Source organism: Hippocampus comes, unplaced genomic scaffold (assembly GCF_001891065.2).
Source record: "Hippocampus comes isolate QL1 unplaced genomic scaffold, H_comes_QL1_v1.1 scaffold470, whole genome shotgun sequence".
In the NCBI taxonomy this organism is placed as follows: domain Eukaryota; kingdom Metazoa; phylum Chordata; class Actinopteri; order Syngnathiformes; family Syngnathidae; genus Hippocampus; species Hippocampus comes.
Window position 1 is genome coordinate 413,372 of NW_017805536.1, and position 21,377 is coordinate 434,748.

The 21,377-nt window shown below is 43.9% G+C and overlaps 1 protein-coding gene across 5 annotated transcripts in view; it reads right to left on the bottom strand.

The window, feature by feature from the left end:
• Nucleotides 1-21,377, bottom strand: part of ralgapa2 (Ral GTPase activating protein catalytic subunit alpha 2) — an 89,486-nt gene that overhangs the window by 7,992 nt on the left and 60,117 nt on the right. For all 5 annotated transcript variants that reach the window (XM_019878277.1, XM_019878279.1, XM_019878275.1 and 2 more), the window contains one exon: nucleotides 20,580-20,707. In XM_019878277.1, coding sequence (XP_019733836.1) covers nucleotides 20,580-20,707 — 128 coding nt within the window. The remainder of the gene's footprint in view (nucleotides 1-20,579; nucleotides 20,708-21,377) is intronic.

The window sequence follows — 21,377 nt, forward strand, 5'->3', positions numbered from 1 at the left end:
CATACTTCTTTGGCCCCACCACAGCAAAACTGACAACAAATTTATATATATACAAACCGAAAGGTGTATAAATAGATAATTACAGTACACATAAGGGTAAAAGTATTTGATGATATGTAGATTTCTTCCTTTTTTTTCGGTATTGGAAAATGATCAATACACATTATTGCACAACAAGGGTTAGGGCTAGATAAGTTGTATACTTCACCCTACTCCTTTGAACATATAACAGTGATGATGTTTGTATTACTTACTTTTATTTTTCCTTTTATAATTTTAGTTTGGATTTTGACAATCTGTTATTGTGTGTTTTACATATGTTCAATGAACAATAAACAAACAAACAAACAAACAAAAACTAATAGACCAGACAAAGCTTTGGCCTGAGGACAAAAACAGTGAATATGTGATTTTTCCAGTGAATAACAGAGGACAGATTTAAAAAAAACAAACAAATAAACAATAATAATAATAATAATTAAAAAAAACAGTAAATGGGTCAATCTGCAAATGGCAAGTAAGCGGGAATACTGCACATTAATTTTTGTACAGGCAGTTGTCCTATTCATCCTCAGTTTCTTAATCAGATGCTCTACACGGCACGTAGAAGCATGTGCAATGGTGTTCAAAACAATAACATACAAAGTATGTTTAATGTTATCTTTTGAACAATGCATTTTATTTATTCTTTTTAACTTCTACAGAAGTGCCAAGTGGGTCACAACTCGGTGACAATAGGAAAATGCAGGTCCCAGTGTGACAACAGATGAGAACTACAGCTCTAAGCAATTACCCCCCCCCCCCACTCCCCACTCGCCCAAATAGAACTCCAGCAGCAGGCAGCATGCCTACTACTACCCTCTCTGACACGCTGCTTGCTACTTCTGTGTCATCAGGGGGAAAATTGAAGCCATTTGAAATTCAGAGTGACAAGCAACGACTGGAGCCTGGGCAGGGAGTTAGCAAGACGGATGGCTGGATTTAAAATGACGGGAACAGTCCAAATAAATAAATGGGGCTGTGAAATGGCTGCGGGTGAGGGTGGAAAACAGTCCGACAGCCATTATCATGTCATTATTGAAGATGAAGTGTGCCAAATCTGTTGTGGAATGGAGGCTGGGTGGGCCTGCGTAAAATATGCTAAAGGAAACCACTGAAGTAAAAATGTCTTTCTGATGGTATTCAACAATGACTGATTATTGTCACCAGAGTCTGTTTACCACTATGTATCCTCCACTGACTATGTTAACAATCACACTTTCAGTATCAAACAGGGAAAGAGTTCAACAGCCCCTCCCCTACCCATCCCACTAGGAGAGCCCAGCGTGGGGTGGTGCTGGGCTGCAGCTAAAGCCAAGGATGAACCAGGTTGAGCTGAGATAGGTTGGACAGGGCCGAGGAGCTCCAGTCTGGGTTGGTTAGATAGGACGCGACAGTGACTGGGCAGGAGGCCTGCTGTGGGCACATGCCGCCACAGCGAGGGCCAAGGCAGCCATGACCAATGGCTTTGAGGAAACCATGGCAAAGTGGGGTTGACGGACAGCTGAGCCGGGACACTCCAACGGCTAAGATGGCCAAGCTGCTCAGAGGGATGGACAGGGGGTACAGAAAGACAAAAGCTAGTGTGAAAGAGGAAAGTGAGATCAAGTATGGTGGCATATCCCATTTACATTCAAATGAAAATGGTGATGATGAAAATAGTTATAATTCAAGAAGTATACTGATGTCCGAAATGGTTGAGCAGGACTTATTTGTGCAATTTTTATGGCACATGTATTTTCACGAGGCAGCACGGTGATCTCGTGGTTAGCACATCGGGCGAACAGTTCTCAGGTTTTGGGTTTTGGACTCACATGCAGGTACTATTTGGCTTCCACCTACATTCCCAAAACATGCACGTTACACTAACTGAAGAGTCTAAATTGTCCAGAGGTGTCAATGTGAACGAGGATGGCTGTTTGTTTGTGTCCTTGATTGACTGGCAACCAGTCCAAGGTGGACCATGCCTCTTCCCCAAAGTGAGCTGGGACAGACTCCAAATAACGCACGACCCAAATGGAGGATAAGCTCAAAAGAAAATTGCTATGTTTTAAGAGTTATGGGCTGAAGACCAAACAGGTGTCTGCATTACAACTCCGAACAACACAATGAGTAAGCATGTAAAAGCGCTCTTTCCCTCCTGTGCATTATATATATTGGTCTTGCAGGCATAACCTGATGCACTGCTTTCTGTCACAGCCTGGAAACAACGTTGGACAAAGAGTGGGGCATCCCAGGCATTGCTGCCATGGTAACCTGGGTCACAGCTCTGCATGGTGGGTCATTTGGAGGGTTTTACAGATGACAAAAGGAGAGAAATTATGTTTGTAAAAGAGTGCACAATTGTGTCCATTTCAGCGATAAGTGGAAGACAAACACGCGTGACGGAAGGAGTAAATGAAAAGAAATGAGAGAAGTTGAGAGTGAAGCCGACAAATGACGGGGAAGAAAGATGAGGAGAAAGACGAAGAACCTCAGCACATAGTGGGTCAACAGAGCCATATGGCCGTCCATTATCAGAGATGCAGATGACTGGAGGCCTGTTATTGAGATTCCTAAAGCAAATATTGACTCCAGCTGGAGCAGGCGCTCTTCTGACTCTGACACATGCCTCTTTTCCACTACTTAGTTCAGCGGCCCTCAATCTTAGTTAGACAAATGGATTCGTGTGGGTGAAGACATTTGATGAATAAAATGAGAATGTTCAAAAGACAGCAGTACATGACACGGGAGAGAAATGTGGCGAGGGGATGACTAATAAAAAGGTGTTTTCCAGAAGAGTGAACACACGAGTCGTCATCGGTTCACTTAAGTAAATGCACAATGCTATCTGTGGGTAAAAAATTGCGGCACAGAAATCAGGCTTGATGCATTGTGAGAGGTAATCTTACCTTCTTTTGCGCACGCTCTCACTCGATCACTCACTCACTCTCTCTCTCTCTCTCTCTCTCTCTCTCTCTCACTCTCTCTCACACACACACGCACACACACACATTCTCTCGCATGCTGCCGCCTCTTTCTGTTTATCTCTAATTACTAAGCCAGGGGTACAGCTTGTTCCCCTGCATATGCACACCCGCTGCTACCTCCATGCTGCAACTAGGGGCAATCAATCCCAGGACATATCCAGAACAGCAATCTAAAGATTATATGCATGTCAGGGGCACACAGTCCATAGTTAGTCACCTTTCAAGGAAAACATCAAGCCCTACAACTGCTGTAGAATAAAAATAATACACCATTGTGAAAAAAAGGTTAATCTGGAATTTTCTAAGGACTATTAAGCAAGCAACAAAAATATTAACGTGAAGGCTTTGTTTGTAATGTTCACAGATTTGAGTACATTTAACGCAGATATCTGCTCATTTGGATGAATACTGATTAAAGAGTAATAGGAATACATAAAAACAAATCAATCAAAATCAGTTGTGAGTGATGACAACATAATGTCGGCAAAATGCCAATCTGCCTGAGTCGGCCTATTAGCATATCAGTTGATGACAAAAGAGCCAGAGTAACTTTCAACGACTCAGAATGTCTTCAGCAGCCAGCATAGTGCTGCAACTTGCCTAAAGGTATGAACAAATTCCGGGAATCAGCCCCAATTCAGCAAAATAAGGCCGTCACAGCCAGCAACGTAGCAGGAGTGATCCCTGGAGTCACAAATTGCAAAGATAGGCAGAGGAACCCTACTTCACTCCTATCTATGCTAGGTTCTGTGAACTGTGATGTGAAAGCACTGCGGTGAATACAAGTGAAAGCAAGACATCGACAAGGCCAAGATAAGTAAATGCAAACACAAAAAAACGACTGCAGCGTATGATCCAGGGTCACTACGTGCTGCTCTCCTAAAATTTCACGTAACATTGAATATCTAAATATCATTGCTTTAACATTCTGGCACTTGGGGTAATGGGTTTTAACCTTCCTACCTCTGTCGTAAGACTGAAGAGGATGAAGGGAGGAATTTTTGGCCGGAATGGGGTTTCGAGTAATTCTAAACATGCTGAGGCACTGACGCACATTATGAAGCTAAAATGTGCTGGTAATTGAGAGATAGAGAGACCGGCCGGACCACAAAGGCATATGGGTCAACATGCGTTGACATACATATGCATTTTAGGATGTGCATGCGTGCTGCCCAGATGGCAGGAGGGCAGGCAGCTCTTGGGGGAAGCAAGGGTCAAGCATTTTGTGGATCAAAGCCAAGGTCAGGGCAACTGCAGAGGCCCAGGTTCAAGGTGAATGAAGGCCTCAGATGGCTCTTCATTAGCAGGCTGCTCTTTCTCGACTGGACCCCATCAGCCAAACGGCACCAAGCTTCATCACTCGCTCCATCTTTTCCCCGCCTTCCTGTCCATAGGGACCGGTCCTGAAAACAACTGTCCACTCGGATCCATTTTGGGCCTAGTCCAAACCCACCCATTGCGGCGGCCCTCTCTGCACAAGCTCACACACAGCCATTTGCGCATAAGTAGCCACACACGATTCTCCCCAAAAGCCAATGCTGACCTCTGATCTGGTGACTCTCAGGAGAGTATCTTGACCATCAACCCTCAGTCTTTGTACACTTAAGTCACCCTGCCGGCAGAAGGCTTCTTCTCGCCACCACTGGACGATGACACAAACAGCCTTTAAACATACATAGATGGTTCATATTCACTCCTGTTCGAAAAACGTATTGGAACAGTGGATCCAACTTTGTTTTTGCTGCAAAGATCAAAAGACAAATCAGAGACAAGAGATCACAATCTGAGCTTTGTAGCCTATAGAGCTCAGCCTGAAGCTTACTAAAAGCACGACTGGAATCTGGAAAAAGTACTTGAATTGACAAAGTCATCGAAAAAAGCTTGAGTAGCCACTGATGAGAACAAGTATTTGTCCCCTTCCTGATTTTTTTCCCCACATTTATCACACGTCAGAGCATCCACACAATTTTACTGTCTCACAAGTATCTCACCCAAGTTAATCATACTAATAAAATAAATAGTTTAAAAATTATTATTTTATTTACAAAGCGTTAAAAAAAAATAAATAATAAAAATCCAAACCTATCTGGTCCAATTTGAAAATGTTGCATTCAAATTCAAACATGCTGCAATGCTTTCCAAACGTGTATAAGCCATGTGTCTGTTTGTTATTTTACTGTCTCTCTGGTTGACATTCTGTTGAAAAAAAATGTCATGTTTAGATAGTTTAGACGGACAGACATGATGTTTTGGGATATGATTATCGTGATAACACACATTGAATCCCGAAAAGACTGTCAACCATAAATGACGGCAAACCACTCCTACACTGCTCGGTTCCGCACGGCACAACGAAGGTTAATCCTGTTTGTCAAAGCGCTTGCAGTAAAAGGAGCTCTTGTGGTGAAAAGACACAGTTTAGAAACAAGGTGGAGTGTGCCTCTCGGTCCTTGACCCCGCCCCCTCTTCTCTCAGCCCCACATCTGCCCATTAACCTGGGCCAATCAGCTTGACCTTGGAGAGAAGAGGAACTCATGAGTAGCTCGCAGTACCATTGACTTCAGCAGTCAAATAATTGGCCTCCAAAGAGAAAGTGGTTGTGGTGCTCAGGAGTGATGGGCTGCCAGGTGAAAAGCAAGCGCAAACATGGCCTTTATTTCGTTGTTGAAAAGTATGATGCGTCCCACCTCATTTTAGCGCTCATGTGTCTTTATGACTCAATGATACAAATCCTGCCGATCCTTCTGGATAAACTCCATGCGGTAAACAAATAAGGTCTCCTTTGTAGTCAGCAAACAAGCCAGGTACAAAACTATTTGGTGTTGCCAAATGAATGACTTCACATCAATTAAATGAGTACTCAAGAAGGTATGAAAACAAATGAAAATCAAGTGGGTACACCACCTCTGTGAGGGCATAAAGGGCAGAAAAATTAAAAAAGATGTACCGTGAAAGGGTTTGGTGGAGCACAATGAGTGAAAATGATATGGAGGAAGAGAAAATATGGATGAACAGGCAAGAAAAGGGGCAAGGCAGAGCAAGTGTTGATTGGAGGGAGGCCAGGTGCTGAGTCCTGGCAGTACCTGTTGTCACAGCAAGGACTGAAGGTGTGAAGCTCGTCTCAGCGAAGGCCCTCAGAGGTGTGAGGTGATTACAGGGAAAACGGGGCGGAACACAGAGACATTTGGACAGGGGAAAACAATGGTCGAGAGTGAAAAAAAGGGATGCGGATACAATAATGGCGACGTTGGAAGGACCAACAGATTGAGATGTAGCACGTGAGAGCCTGGATGACTGAAACGGCCGATGGGAGGGTAGAAAAAGGGCTTGTGTGTACTCCACTTCCCTTTATATAAAAGCAGCCACTCAAACTTGGGTGTCTCATTAAACAGCTTCTGCAGCTGCATCTCCAGGACAGAAAATGTCCTTCTGTGTTACAGAAAGCAATATGATTAGTAAAGGTGTTTATGCCCATTTTATGGATGTACATAGACATCTTAAGACAGGCTTTAGCGAATAATCTGCTTTCTGGGAGTTTTAAGCAAGTTGCTTAATTAGGAGCAAGTCCAGGAAACTGGAGAGAAGGGGCCCCAAAGGAGTCGGGTCAAATTGTGAGCCTGGGTTAATTACACCTCTTGAGGGGTGAGCTTCACCCAGCAAGAGCTTCTAAGCTCCAACCTCCACACCTCTGTACCGTCCATCTGGCATTCAGACAGCGAGATGGGGAATTATGACTGTGACATCACTCCTAACCTGTGACATCATCACTGCCTATCAGTTATTTCACAAAGCCTCGCCACAGAAGCAGACAAACACGGATGTCTGCGAGCTGGCATGGACAGGTTATTTATGAGCTGGCTGGAGGAAGCGGTCGCCGCTTTTTTCCAAACACACCAAGTCTCTGACAATCCACCATTCCACTGGGGAGCACTAAAAATCGATTCCTGCTTCACAACAAATCATAAGACTGACAGCCAAGTTATGTGTTGACCCTTGATGGCTGATTGCCGCAGACCCAAGTTGACAAAAAGAATTACACCTCTGATTAAAAAAAAAAAAAAAGCGTAAGGACAAGCATCACCGGGGGCATCAATATTTGTTCAACACAATTTGATTGAGCACATCATGACAGCCATCAAAGCCTACTGAGCGTGTTGTGTATTTCACATGAAGTGCATCTGTGAATGCAGCTCCTTTTCAAAGGAGCCTGTCTCCATTGATGAGTATTAACACAATAGCCTTAGATGTGCAATACAATGGATGAACATGATTAATCAAACACAGACCTATTATAGTCCAACAGCCACCCAGGCCTCCGTGTTTGAACCGAAAGTCATAATAAGACGAGCTACAAAAGACAGGGATGAAGATGAACAGATACAGTTCTGTGAGTGGCTGGGTGAGAGTTCTCTCTGAAGGTGTCCTTTGTTAGTGATGATGATGACCAGAGGGATACATTATTAGGCCAGAACAAAGATTGCCATCGAAGCTATCAGAGGTGAAAATACAACATTTTCTTTTGAATCGGTACAGTGTGCCACAGCATCTCTCTGATCTCAATTTGAACTTTTAATAAAATGCCAAAGACCAAACAGTGGAGAGCAAGCTGGTCCTTGACCTTGACTTGAAATGTTCCTGATTACTTTCCCCTGCTCTTTCCTCCAACATTCGAGTGTGCTGGAAAGATGGAAAGTTTTCCACTCAATTTATCTCTGTGCTAGTTCAGAAAGTGAAAAGGCCAACGAAAGGTTTTTTCAATGTATTATTTGGAAATGAATCCAAATGATGGTATATCTGAGGAGATATTTGGCTACTCTCTATAAGTGACTCAAAGTGTGGCACCTGTAGTATGCGGGCTCCCTCTCGAGCAGGGATGGGAAACTTAAAGCCCGTATCCCAATGAGGGGCGAATGTTTGCGATTATGGCGAAGGTAGCGAATGTTACATTCTCATCCTCGCCAACATTCGCAAACCTTCGCTCCTCCTGAAATGCTGGAGCGGGCCACAATTTTTCATCAGCGCTACTGGGGGTTCGCATAGGACCGCACGCTTCCTAATATAAATATAAATAAATATCAGTCATTCTATTTAGGCAGCGGTTCTCTAACTTTTTACAATACTACCCCCTGAAAATATTTTGCTATTAATATATAACACCAAAATAAAATACCATAGTGCGCCTAATTATTTTAAAAATTCAGATAGTTGTTTTATTCCTAAAATACACTTGCATTTATTATTGTAAGCCACTGCAACATTATGCACAGTTCAAACATTACGACTGTGCTTGAATGTAGGTGAATAAAACTGAACTAAAGCAATGATTACATTTAAATGTATTTAAAATGATGAATGAAAATCATTCGCCAATCAATGTTTCAAAAACATTTCCGAAACATGAAAGAATCTATAAAGTCTGTGATTTTTTTGGAGTGGGGGGGGAATACATTAAATACAGTATGTTGGAAGATAAGTGTTGAAAACGTGCAAACTGATATCAATTTGGTACTTAATTGGCCAGATATAGCAGACAACTTTTTATGATCTCAGTTGTCCCGATTTTTGGGAGGGGCTAAAAAAGAGACGAGCTGATGCAATGAAGGAATAGCATGACTTGCCCCTCCGTGTAATAGAAATGCTCTGATTTCATCTGTGGCGATCCGGCGCAATTGTCACTTCCTTACTAATAGTAAGATGGCCCATTTCTACCGCTATAACATGCAGTTTGCCATCAAGCTACTTTCTACAACCCGAAAAAAAATCCCAAACATCTTTGTGGAAGTGTGATTGACCCAAACAGTTATGTTTTGTGTTATTTGGGCTACGATGTCTCTGCCATGTGCATGCATGAGAGGCGCACATAATAAGATAGCGGCGGAATTGGCGGCACGTGATATTGTGGCTAACCACACTGAAATGGAGTTACAATCACCGTACAGGCATTATTTCCACCTACTAGTGGATGTGCCTTTAGAGTCCTCCTTCACCCCCACCTTCACTTTAATGTTCGCATGCCGTCCTCAGTTACGTCCGCCTTTGCTCTATATAAACAGCGTGTCTGCCTAAGATCAGATCGAAGTTGCACAGCAACATTCACAGATTTTGGAACTCGCTGTATAGATTAGTTAGCATTTTTAGGCGCCCTGTCCATTTTTGAGAAAATATAAGACTTTTAAGTGCGCCCTATAGTCGTGAAAATACGGGACATTAATTTCTATGCTTCGTTTTCACGTTGTTTTCTCTGTCTCCGTGGCGAAAATGCAAAGAAACACATTCAGTATATGTGTGGTTAAGTCTGTATGTCGATGCGCACAACACACTAGAAATACACAAGCAGAGGTAAACAATCATAGCAAAGCTCAGAGACAGCAACGCACATTTGGAGCGAGGAGGAAACCGGCTGCTTTATTCCTTTAGCGAGTGAGATGAATATAATGTCTTTTATTAACAGTAGAAAGTAACAAGCGGAAATGAGGTTGCGTCACGATGTCCGTGGGTCGCTGTTGAAATCAAGATTTTCAAATGCGGGAGTAACTAAGTCCACGAACACACATGTAAACGGGTTTTTCAGAATGTTTCAGCAATTGGAATTTTGACTTTAACCTGAATATTGACTGCATGTAAATGTAGTCGCTGCTTAGCCACATTGGCTAAAAGGTTTCATGACCCAGTGGCAAACCAGCTCCTGTTGGTCATGATAGTGGTACTTGAAGAACTAAGTATCACAGGTGCTTTTCTCAAAATGATTGAGAGCCTTGCTGCCACTGCCAGTCATGTAATGTCTCAGTCATGTTGCCATGATGCGATACTGTTTGCGCCTAAGTATGGCTAAATTCACCCTATCACTACCATACCACACCGATGGTTGCTACCTCAAAGAAGACAAAATTCTGTCATTTCAGACATGTTGGTAATGTAAAGCAAAAGTACTAACAGAATTCAATAGTGCTACAGTGCTGAAAGGAAATGTGACTGTAGACAACCAACGTCACGGATCCGCAATAAGAATCCCTCCGCCAAAAAAGTTCTTTAATTTGACATTTGACATTCATTAATCTATGTGACAAGAGATTCAATTTCACCAGCAGTGTTGAAACTGAAGGCCATGCCAAATAACTGATTTAACCCTTAATGCCACTGTTCAGACAAACATTGATCAAATATTCTGACCAAAAAAATAAATAAATAAAATAAAAAAGAAGAGTAGCTTCTGCAATTTTAATGACGTTTGTGGCATGTGCAAGTGAGTAATTGTAATGTGTTAACAGCGGGCATATCAATCTGCCTTCCAGTCAAGACATACTGCACATTATGTTCTTTCATTGCCCCTTACGAAGAAAGGATCATCAGGCCAATTAGGCTGCTTAGCCTTACACAAAATGCCAAACATTTGGTGTGAATGATGAGAGCTAGGTTACATGTGATCACAACTGTGAATAGAAATGGGAGGATTCATTTCTGGGGCATAAGAGTGCTTTAATTTGCGCTCATACTGTATTTTGTCTTTATTTACTGTAACGCAGAATATTGCACTTTTTACTGCAGTAGGAGCGGAAGATGGCTGTTTTTTTCTTGTAATCCGCCTGATGTTGCCTGGAAGAATAGATTGCGCCATTTCATAAAACAAAAGCACCTAGCACCATGGATTAGTTGATCTTGAATTCTCTCACGGCTGCTCGATTCGCATGGTGTTCCGCGTAACTGACAGCCTGCAGTTTAAACTGTGCTTCGTAAACGTGTCTCTTCGTAGGTGCCATTTTCGGGATGTTGTTTTGCACAATGCGCGTAGCGGCACCAACTGGGGGCGTGCCTTTAGCCTGCCCTTTCATGCCCCGCTTCCCACGTTAATGTCCGCATGCTGTCCTCAGTTACGTCCGCCTTTCGTCTATATAAGCAGCATGTCGGCACAACATCAGTCAGTCAAGTGGCCCACTCATCAAAGTCACAGCACAGCAGTCCATTTTGTAGATAATTTAAGACTTTTAAGTGTGCCTTACGGTTGTGAAAATATGGTACAGTATTTACTCTTTTCAAACCACAACACGTACATACAGCATTTACTTCGACAATTCCTACTTTGGCTAAATGAGGGCTTGGGTACCAGAAATTAGGTCTGAGCTTTTCTATTACTATTTTAATGGATATGAAGATACCGATTTGGTGCCGTGTGCGAACATCTAAACAGGAAGTAGCCTAGTGCCTTATCGCACTGGCTGGAATGTAAAGTACACCGCAGCTCGGTAATGTATGTGCCACTGTTTCAATGAATTGCGTTGCTTATTATGGGGAAGCAGGAAGAGGAGATGAGCAGCAGGATCTGGGGGAGTTGATGCTCATCCGTGAGCTACACCTGGTTGCGCGGCGATGTCACCAAATGTTGCTCGGAATTGAACATTTTTCAGTTCGGGTGCACCTGCCGCACCCGACTCGCGCGCTGTGAGCCTCCAAGTCACGGTTCTGCACAATGTCCGCACATTCACAATGAATGAGTTGGTCGACAGCGCGCGGCGCTGTGCTAAGTGCAGTGTCAAAGGGCCTTAAGAGAAATGTTCACACAAAACCTTGGGCAAGACAAGAAAATAGAGTTCTGTGTTGGCAACAGCTTTTCCTAATCCTCGCCCCTAGGCTATATTGTGCAGTCAAGCAGGCTATTACATGGCAACAATTGGGGGGGGGGGCTGGAGCCCAACACCTGGTCGTCTCCTATTCTGGCCCTTCAGTGGCAGCTGACTGTACAGTCTCACAGCCAGGTGGCCCTCCTTCAATGACATTAGCTAGTCACTCCAGGGTTAATCAGGAGCCTGCTATCATCCAGCGGGCACAGATCGAGTTCTATTCAGAATCGGGCTTTTATTGGAAAGCGGGATGATGTAGACCATGGTTTTATAAAACAACAACAAAAACAATTCAGCTGAAGACCCCTGACACAGAGCCCAGGGACTCAAAATTATCTTGGGGGCGGAGTTTGGGCCTATTAAAATTGTGGAATAAGTTGGGTGCACCGCCTTGACTGGCTCAAGCGAAGACTGTGGCACGTCAACTGTGCATCCTGCAGATTACAATGGACCTTTTCATGGGTTGACAAAAACAGATGGAGGAGAGGGAAGTGCTATACATCCACACAGACGGGTGATGATGAAGGGGGAGGGAGAGTGGATCTTGTCAAAGTCGGCACTCGGCAGATACAAAAACAAGTGGGTGTAGCTTGAGCGTCCATGCTATATCAGCCTGCACAAAGGCCAATTCCAAAGACCCCTCGTTTGGAAATCTGAGGGTAAATAAGGCTCATTTGAATAAGAAAAAGCCATAGATTTGTACCCAAATCATCAATAGTAATTAGAGGCTATACATAACTAATGAAGAGGTGTACACTGCATTAGGCTACATTGTGTATCAAAACATACAACGATGAATGCACATATATTGAAAGCACAAAGTGATCTCTGAAGAATGAATCAATTCAGCTAAGCTTATAAAAACAGAATTTGTTTTTTGCTTATAAAAGAGATTTGCATCACTTTCAAGATATCATAACCTCAACATGAGTGTTGGTGTATTTGCGGCAACAAGCTACAAGTCTGCTGCAGTGATGAGACGACAAGATTTGGTCATTATGTCTCAGCCCTGCTCCTTCAGCAACCATTTGAAAATGAAAATAGCCGATGAGTATTAACACATCAAAGGTAGATTTCTGTCTGAAGAGGCTGACAATGCACAGCAATGCATACTTAAATTGTTTTGTTTTTGTTATGGCTTTGTCTGCCCTGTATTGTCTGTCAATGCAGAAAATTCCATTTTGCGCAGAGATGCAAATGCTTCAAGGCACGAGGACACTCTGTAGAAGAGAACAATTGCCCGAGGCCAGCCAGGGAGCAGACACTGCCTTTGAACCTTTTAAACAGGCATTAATGTGCAACTTATAAATAATCAACTAATTCCTCCTTTTAAAAAACAACAACCAATTAAGTCTGTGATATCAAAAGCAATGCAGCCTTAGTTGCACTGAAGAGCAATCTCATCACCTGACAAAATGGACAAAGAAGCCCAATAATGTCACAAGGTGACCTACTAGAGTTCCAAAATCCCAAGGCCACATCAGGGACCGAAAGATTCCAGTGCAGAATGATGAGTGACATTTCAGTGACATTTCCCAGCAGCGTTTGACGCGGCGCAGAAATATCTCTGGATATGCTTGAATGTGACACCAACGTTGGGGATGCGGGTTCTTTCAGGGGCTGGCCTTAGCTCAGCGGCTGGTGATGAGGAGGCTGGACTCTGGGAGATTGAATGGTAATCACTGGAGCACAGATAATGGATGATTGAAGGCTCTTTCTACGCCGCTGTTGGATTTCAATATCAGAGAGGCCCTAGAATTGGGATTCTTATCATGGGCGGTGCGTCAAACAAAGGAGAGCTGAGTGTGAAATATGGGGTCCAACTCAGGCACACGACCATGGCGATTAGCACAAGGATAAAAAAGGCAGCCCAAACAAAAGGGGGGCAGCTTCAGCTGGACAAAAGGCTGTCCGCTGCCTTGTAACAAGAGACACCGAAGGGAAAAGGGACATAAAAGGCGCTAGAGTGTACTTTGGTGGTAAAAATGGGGACAAGACAAGAGTTTGGTGAGATGGCTGGAAGTGTGGCGGAATAGCGTCAGAGCCTAATGTTTCAAAAGTCTTCCAGACTCCCTGCTTCTGAGGAGGAATAAAGGACCAGCGGGAATGAAATGCAATACACCCCGAACTCAAAGCCATTCATACCCATCCAAATAAACACACAGGACATCGCACGTGCCCACAGACAGACACACACACACGCACGCACGCACGCACGCACACACACACACGAATGCATACACTGGCACAAGTGCTTGTCTCTTCTGAATCCATCACACGCACAAAAAACTACAACAAGATGATTCGCTTTTATCCCTGAATTCCAAGTGCTACTGCTTGCCAGCAAAGCTCATTAACCCTCCCTTCGAGGACCTGAGACAAAAGAGAGGAAAACAAAACGTAACTAATCAATGAGAACGCATTCACTTTGGATTGCGTGTGTGACTGTGCGCGAGTGGGAGTGTGTGTGTGTGTGTGTGTGTGGAAGGGGGGGGGATAACCTGAGAGGGTTAACAGCTTTTGCTTTAGTGTAACAGTGGCTGCTACAGGGCGGAGAAAGAAAGTTCATTAATTAAACAGGGCTAGGGGAACAGATGGAATGGTTAGCTGGGTTATGGCTGCTAATCACTTCAATTGGACAGACATGTCGTAGCATCCACGCTCCGAGTAGCATAACGCCACGAGTACAGTATAGGGTCAGCCAATACATGCCTGTAGTTTGGCATAACATCAGCATAGTGGTTATTCAGAGAACCATTTAATAATTGTAGTCAATATTTAAAATGAATTCAAAAGGAGTATCATTGAAACTAAATTCAACTCTGTAATTTGTTGTGTCCCGTTTAAAAAGAGGATACTGTATTTTCCACACTAAAAGGCGTACTGGATTATGAGGTGCACCTTCAATGAATGGCCTATTTTATAATTTTTTTCCATACATTGGGCGCACTGCATTATAAGACGCAGTCTACAATGCATCCACTAGATGGAGCTTCGCTCAAGGACACACCAACAGAGTGATCAGATGTCAGTAAAACCTATTTAATAAAGCAGTGACACAGTTCACTGAACCAACAGCAAGTTATAACATTGATTCGTGAACGTTGAACTCTCTTGCCGCTGCTCTATTTCCGTGTTCAACTGCGTAACCAATCGCCTTAAGTTTGAACTCTGCATTGTCAGCATGTCTCGAGCAAGGAGGAGCCATTTTGGGGTCGAAATATTATCGTAATGACCATACACAAGGCGCATCGAATTTTAAGGCGCGCTGTGAGCTTTTAAGAAAATGGAAGGCTTTTAGGTGCGCCTTTTAGTGCGAAAAATACGGTAGTTGAAAGGTTCACTCCCTTTCGGAACAAAATTTGTAAATGTATAAATGTATACAGTAGTAGTATAGTATATAATCATTTGGCACTCAATAAGTGTAAATAGCTCTCCTTTGCATATACTGAAATCACAATACAGTTATCTTATTGGAAATTCCCATTACAAAATATCATTCTCTGTTACCTAGCACGTGAAACACGATCTACAAGTATTGCACAAGATTGGTCAGAAGACATGGTTCCCATTGACCAAAACATCATTGCAGGGTCGGGGCTTAGTAGCTAACGTGGTAACGCAGTCTAAAAATCATTTTGAACCAAATCCGTACAACATGTTGCAACGCTCTACACAACAGTCTCTGGACGATAGAGAGCTACAACAACAATGGTGGTATACACAATGAAAAATTTCTTTTTAATTGCTATGCACTGTGCCCCCGCCCCCCCTTCCACCACCCGCTTTGTGACTACCCATTACTCATGGTGATTTACAATATGTTACATATCGATTTTTCGTTTCAGATAAACATACAATTCACTTCGGAAGATTTAGATGGTAATTTCACATGGGTCCCACCAATGAAATGTAGCATTTGCTTGCATCAGAGATAAGACTGAAGCGGATAGAAACGCTTAAGACATCCGTAAGTAACATTCTGGATTGCTTGAAACATCCACAAGAGAAGAAATGGAAATCCTCGACTAGACTGGAGTAGGGAAATCAAAATCTGAAATATGTCAGTAATGGCCAGTGAAAGAGAGCATTTTTTGGGGAACACCCTTGGTTTTACAAAGCGGACAACGTCAAAGTCATGCGAAATATGGTGGCATGTCTCTTATAAAATATATTGTTAATTGTAATCCGACTGACACCCCGAGTTTAATCTTGTGAGGGCACAGAGAAATGGATTCACACAAAACTGGCAACATGCTCATTGCCACTTTACAGCGGACAAATGGACAGATGTCAGACATGAATGGATAACAGACGGACATAGGAGGGGAGGTGCAACAAGGAGGAGGTTCAAGTTTAAAAATATAGAGTGCATCATATTTGGGATTGCATTTGTTCTACACATTTTTTTTACTGTAAAATAAGTACCGGGAAATGCATTGCCAGCCCAAGCTTGGTTTCCATATACAGTATGTTAAGCAAGCAAACCAACAACGTTCACAACAGTTTGACACCAGCCGTGTGTGTGCGGTAACACAAACAGGGCTGTGTGTCCCTGCTGTTGGTCTGGCTCCATGCCTGCTTTACCTATGTTTAAAGGGGATGGGCGCATGACCCTCAAGATGAGCTGGGCTTGGCCCCCGGGGCTCTCAGGGTATAGGACCTATGCGGTGGACGTGTGTGCGTGCAAGTAGGTGGGGGGTGGAGGGGGGGGTGTTTAGGGAAAAAAAAATGAGTAATGCTATGAGTCATTCTGCATTAGCAGCAGGGGAGAGAGAGAGACAGACAGAGGAGGGAGTGGATACAAGGGGGTGTGGGGAGAGAATACTTTTGCATGTTGTATGACGCTAGACGCCATATGCCATCCGAGCTGGGTTGCCTCCTGAGTCAGGGCTCTTGGTTTGACAGCCGCCCCCCCCTCACAACGTCCCCCACAATCTCTTTACATGACCAAAGCGTTCCCATTTCCACCAAAACCCCCTTCCTGCTTGGCCTATGAAGGTTCCAGCAGTAGTCTAAGATTTTGCGTCGCTTGTGCAAGGTTGCGTTGCGTATTTGAGCAAGTGTTTGAGGAAGGGGGTGGGTTGGTCAGGTGGTACTCAGTGATCTGAACACATCGGACATTGTCATGAGTCGCGGCAGGAACAGCTGGTCAGCTGGAGAGAAAGGCGAGAGGGGGGAAGGGATAAAGAGGGGGAAAAACTGAGAGGCAGTGCGCTACACTGATAATGGGATTAGGTTAAAACATTCAGGGGGGGGGGGTGAAGAAAAAAAAAACTCCCACCCGCACTCCCACAAACACGCACACCTCTCTCAGTAGCTCCCCAAATGCGGCATAAACTTTCAACCACCCAATCAACGCCAAGGGCAGCCACTGTGACCAACCAAAGGAAAGAAGCTCTGAGTGTAACATACTAATACCATCATTTGCATAAGAGTGTTTTAATATTGGAATGTTTTCTGTCTCGACTGGGACAATTTCTGACACATCATAGGTCATCTGCCCTGCTTTTGAATAAACAGGAAGTTCAGTTGTTAGACACACGTCAAATGAGAGCACTGAGTGGGCCCGGCATATAATGGACTAGCACTTGGCATCTCACTGTGCCCACTGGAGCACTGCATACTCCTCAGCGATATAAATTGCCTTGTATTATCCATGAGACTGCATACAGTTATGGCACAACAGCTGGCAAATTAGACCGATCAACGGTGCTTAATAATTCATGTGAGACAACACTAACATGACAGATCCTATTCATGACACCCTATCAGGCATACAAGCCACTTTCATCTGCGCTAGGTGAGGAATCTTGGCAATAAACAACAGAAAAAGCCCGTCATCGTCACAGATGCCACACAGAGGGAGTGGATGGAACAAAGGGGATCGCAGAAGGAGTGTGAGAATATGTCATTGTGAATGAAGTTGATTGTAATAATTATAATGACTTAAGGGGGGGGGCATTAACAGCATACTCAGGAGTGCATGAGGGAGGTCATATTTTCAATCCACATTTATTGCTATAATTTAAATCTTTTCAGAGCGTTATGTGCCCAAGTGGGGCCGGTGAGGGATCATGGCAGACTTCGGCCGCTTTCTGGTTTCCAGTGAAAAGACCCAACCTGCTCATAATCTCACAAATACGCACACACGCACACATCCACACAACAAGGGAGACACGCCAAAGAGCCTGGCTCGCATGACTGGTGAAGGGCAGAAACAGATTATGGCTATTGATCGGTGCCTGGAGATGGTTCTGCGCCGGTGTGTGTCACATCAGAGGATGGGGGGGGACAGTGAGCAAAAACTATTGATTCTATCCAATAGCGAGGCGATGTCTCTGAATCAAGGTCAGCTCTGTACTGTCTCACCTATTAGAAACTTGCCGTCTCCCCAACACAAACATACGTCAACGTTTTTTTACCATTAGCAATACTGAGACACTGAGAGATGGAGAGTGCTTGTCGAAGAGAGGAATGAATCTTGAGCTGCTGCATGAGGACATTATTCTCGTGACACGGGTGACACAATACGTGGCGGTAGACACGGCAGGAACGCTGAGTTAAGGTGACGCAATCAAACATGTCATCTCTTTCAAGCGAACACTTCAGACATTTTTTTTTTTTTTTTGCATGCCACTCCTTAAAAAAGCCTTTAAATGTGATTCATTTATACTCAATTGCTGCTGAAATGATGGAAATGTGGTCTAATAAAAGGAAACGTCTTGCGGTAATGGGCATTCAAAAAGAACTGCAAAAGGATGGACGAGACGGACAATACACACAAACAAACCCAAAAGGCAGACCAGCTGCATTTTCCATCAGTCACCTAAATAATAGATGATACATTATGAGTTGTCAGTGAGAGACTTGTTATACGAATTCGATGATTGCATCTTGACGGACAACATTGACGTGAATTAAAACAGACATTGAACAATGGATGCTATACAAAACTAGTTGAGATTCCACAGAAGGAAATAGATGACAGAAGATATGAGCAAAAATTGAGTGCAGTGTGTGTGTGTGTGTGTGTGTGTGTGTGTGTGTGTGTGTGTGTGTGTGTGTGTGTGAGTTGAATTTGAAAACCCTCACAAGGCTTATCTGTGTCTGTATTTTCGGAAAAATGTTGCCGGTGGTCATTTTCTATATCAAATCCTATTAGACTGAGAGATCCTGGGAGTGTTACCGCAGACTGTTGGAGTCCTCTCCAGCCTTGATACGGTGCGAGAGAGGGGGGCCACAGCGTCATACTGGCCTTTTATCAAGACACACGGGGGTCATATAGCTTCTCTTTGAAGAAATATTCAACTAATTACCTTGGAGAGTGGCCTCACAGCCAGAGAGCAGTCTGTGGAGTGTTAACGCATTGTGTCGGGGTAAACTAAGGATGAGGATTTTGCCGGAAAAGGCTTGGACCATTGTTCGAACGGGAAAGATAAAAGAGTTGCATTTCCAAAGAAGATAGAAAAATGCACACTGGTACAGGAAAGAGCAAAAAGCTGGGAAACAGAAACTGCAAATGAGAAAAGAAAAAAGCACACCTGATACCTATGGCTTGGTTTTATGCTACACATTGACATCATCAAACCAAAGTATTCATGACTTCCCTCCTCCTCAGACAAACAGCAGAAGGACAAGCAGAAACTGGCAGTGTGCTGAGTGCGCCTGGCACACTCATTCAGCACGTCTCTTGGACAGCGCCATGCCTGGCAGCTTATCGGCACCAGAACTCCAGAGGCTTATCCCCTCTCATTATACATCATGACGTCGTGCTGTCTGCTTCTCTGCTAAGGAATGCCAGGTAAGACTTTTGCGGACCGGAAAGGCCTCAGTACTGCTCCGGCACTCCCCTGAGGCTTCCGGAGGCAGGCAGATTGCGGTAGACTCCTCCTCCTGGCGCTGAGAGACACACAGGGCTAATTCTCTTGGCGTCGGGTAACAGACATCTGTCACTCAAGACGCCCCCAGGAATACAAAGACACGGCCTGCTCGAAACAATGCGGGGACCAGAGGATGTGCAACAGCGTATACATACTTACGCATTCAACTGTAAATTCACACATGAGACAGTGTGAAATTCATCTCAGCTTGAATGAAAAAATTGACAAAACAACATGATATTTTTACGACGCTTTTACCCCAAACGACATTGCATTGGGGGAGGTTTCGATAGCAACCGCCAGAGGGGCAGCGGGGCTCTGGTGAGGCAGTGCTGTACATGCTGTCCGAGAAGGAGCAGGGTGTTATGAGAGATCAGGTTTCGCCCTCCAGGGGCCATCCCGACCCTTTTACCCCACCACCCCCTCCAAACTCCCTTCCCAATCCAGTGCTGCTGGCATTCACATGCTAATTTGTCTCCAATGGCGATTACGTTGCCTTTAAACCAACTGACAACTACAGCTGGAGTCAAGCTCTTAACGGCACACTGTTGGGCGGCGTGGATGGAAGGATGAGAGCAAGCTTGTCTGTGCGCGTGCGGGAACATTTGTTGATGTGGCTCTCATTCGGGCCCTCCTTGTGCTCCATAAAAATGGTAGTAATAGATGATGACGAATCATCTGTGCTCCTACGACAAACAGGTCCATACAACCTCCCATGCTGCTCCAGGCTGTGCAACAGCCTCGGCTTAATAGCTGTATGCAAATCAACCAGCCAATAAAGATCCATGTCGGCGCGCAGCTGTGTACATTGGCTGGCGTGACAAGCAAGCCACATGTCTCAGGAAATTTACTCAAACGGGACGCTTGTGTCATTGAACATATAATCTCTTTGGTCTTATGTATAAATCAAAAGCCACCCGAATCTACATTCACACACGGGCCTAAATACTTGGACGTGCTTTGATAATTATTCAGATAAATCACGATAAAAACATTTGCAGTTAATCTGATGCAGCCATCCCAGGCGTGTGAGGGTGACAAATAAAGCTTCAGCACTAAGAAGAAAAGGATACAAACTCTGGTAAAGAGTCAGCCGGGATTTGACAGCTCTGCTGGCATTGATGCAAGTGGCCCGCACTAAGCTTGGCAGCAGCTTCCCATTGATGATGGCACCATTAAATAAAGGCCCAAAGAAGGGAACCTGAGAAAATTAATGAGAGGGGGGGGTAAAAAATTTGTAACGTGACGTATTTTAACGTACGTGCCGATCTGAAGTGAATTTAATCAATTCCCTGACACAGTATAAGACCCAAAAATAAGGCTGATTAAAAAAATCATACTCTGACCGTTTTTCCATCTGTTTAAGGAGAGAGGGCTCAACAATTAACTGGATGTCACCTAACTACGCACGACAGCCGCACACATTGAATGAGAATCAACTTATGTTAAAAGAAATTAAAATGACAATCAATACTTAACAATGCCCCCATATTGAGCGAAACAACAAATACAAAGCGACAATAAGCATTTTAGCGGCTGTGCGCGAGTGTGTGGGCACACGCGTCTGCTCATGCGGGCCCTTAATCACTGAGGCCCAATGGTCATTGACCTGGAAGTTGACGGGAATGTCAAAGTCCCTCCTAAAGGTCCTGCTGTCTTCAATTTGGTAATTTAAGGAGCATAATAGCAAGTCAGATTATATAACAAAGGGATTTAGAGATGATTAACTCATTTGTCACAAAACTACTGTGAAACCCGAGTTGGTCTCATAAAATGGCAGTTTTTTTAAATTTAAAAGTGCAAAGTGCCTCTCCTATCTTGTAGTCCTTGGTTGAGATAATGGCTTTCTTTGACTGCTTTTAAATATAGAC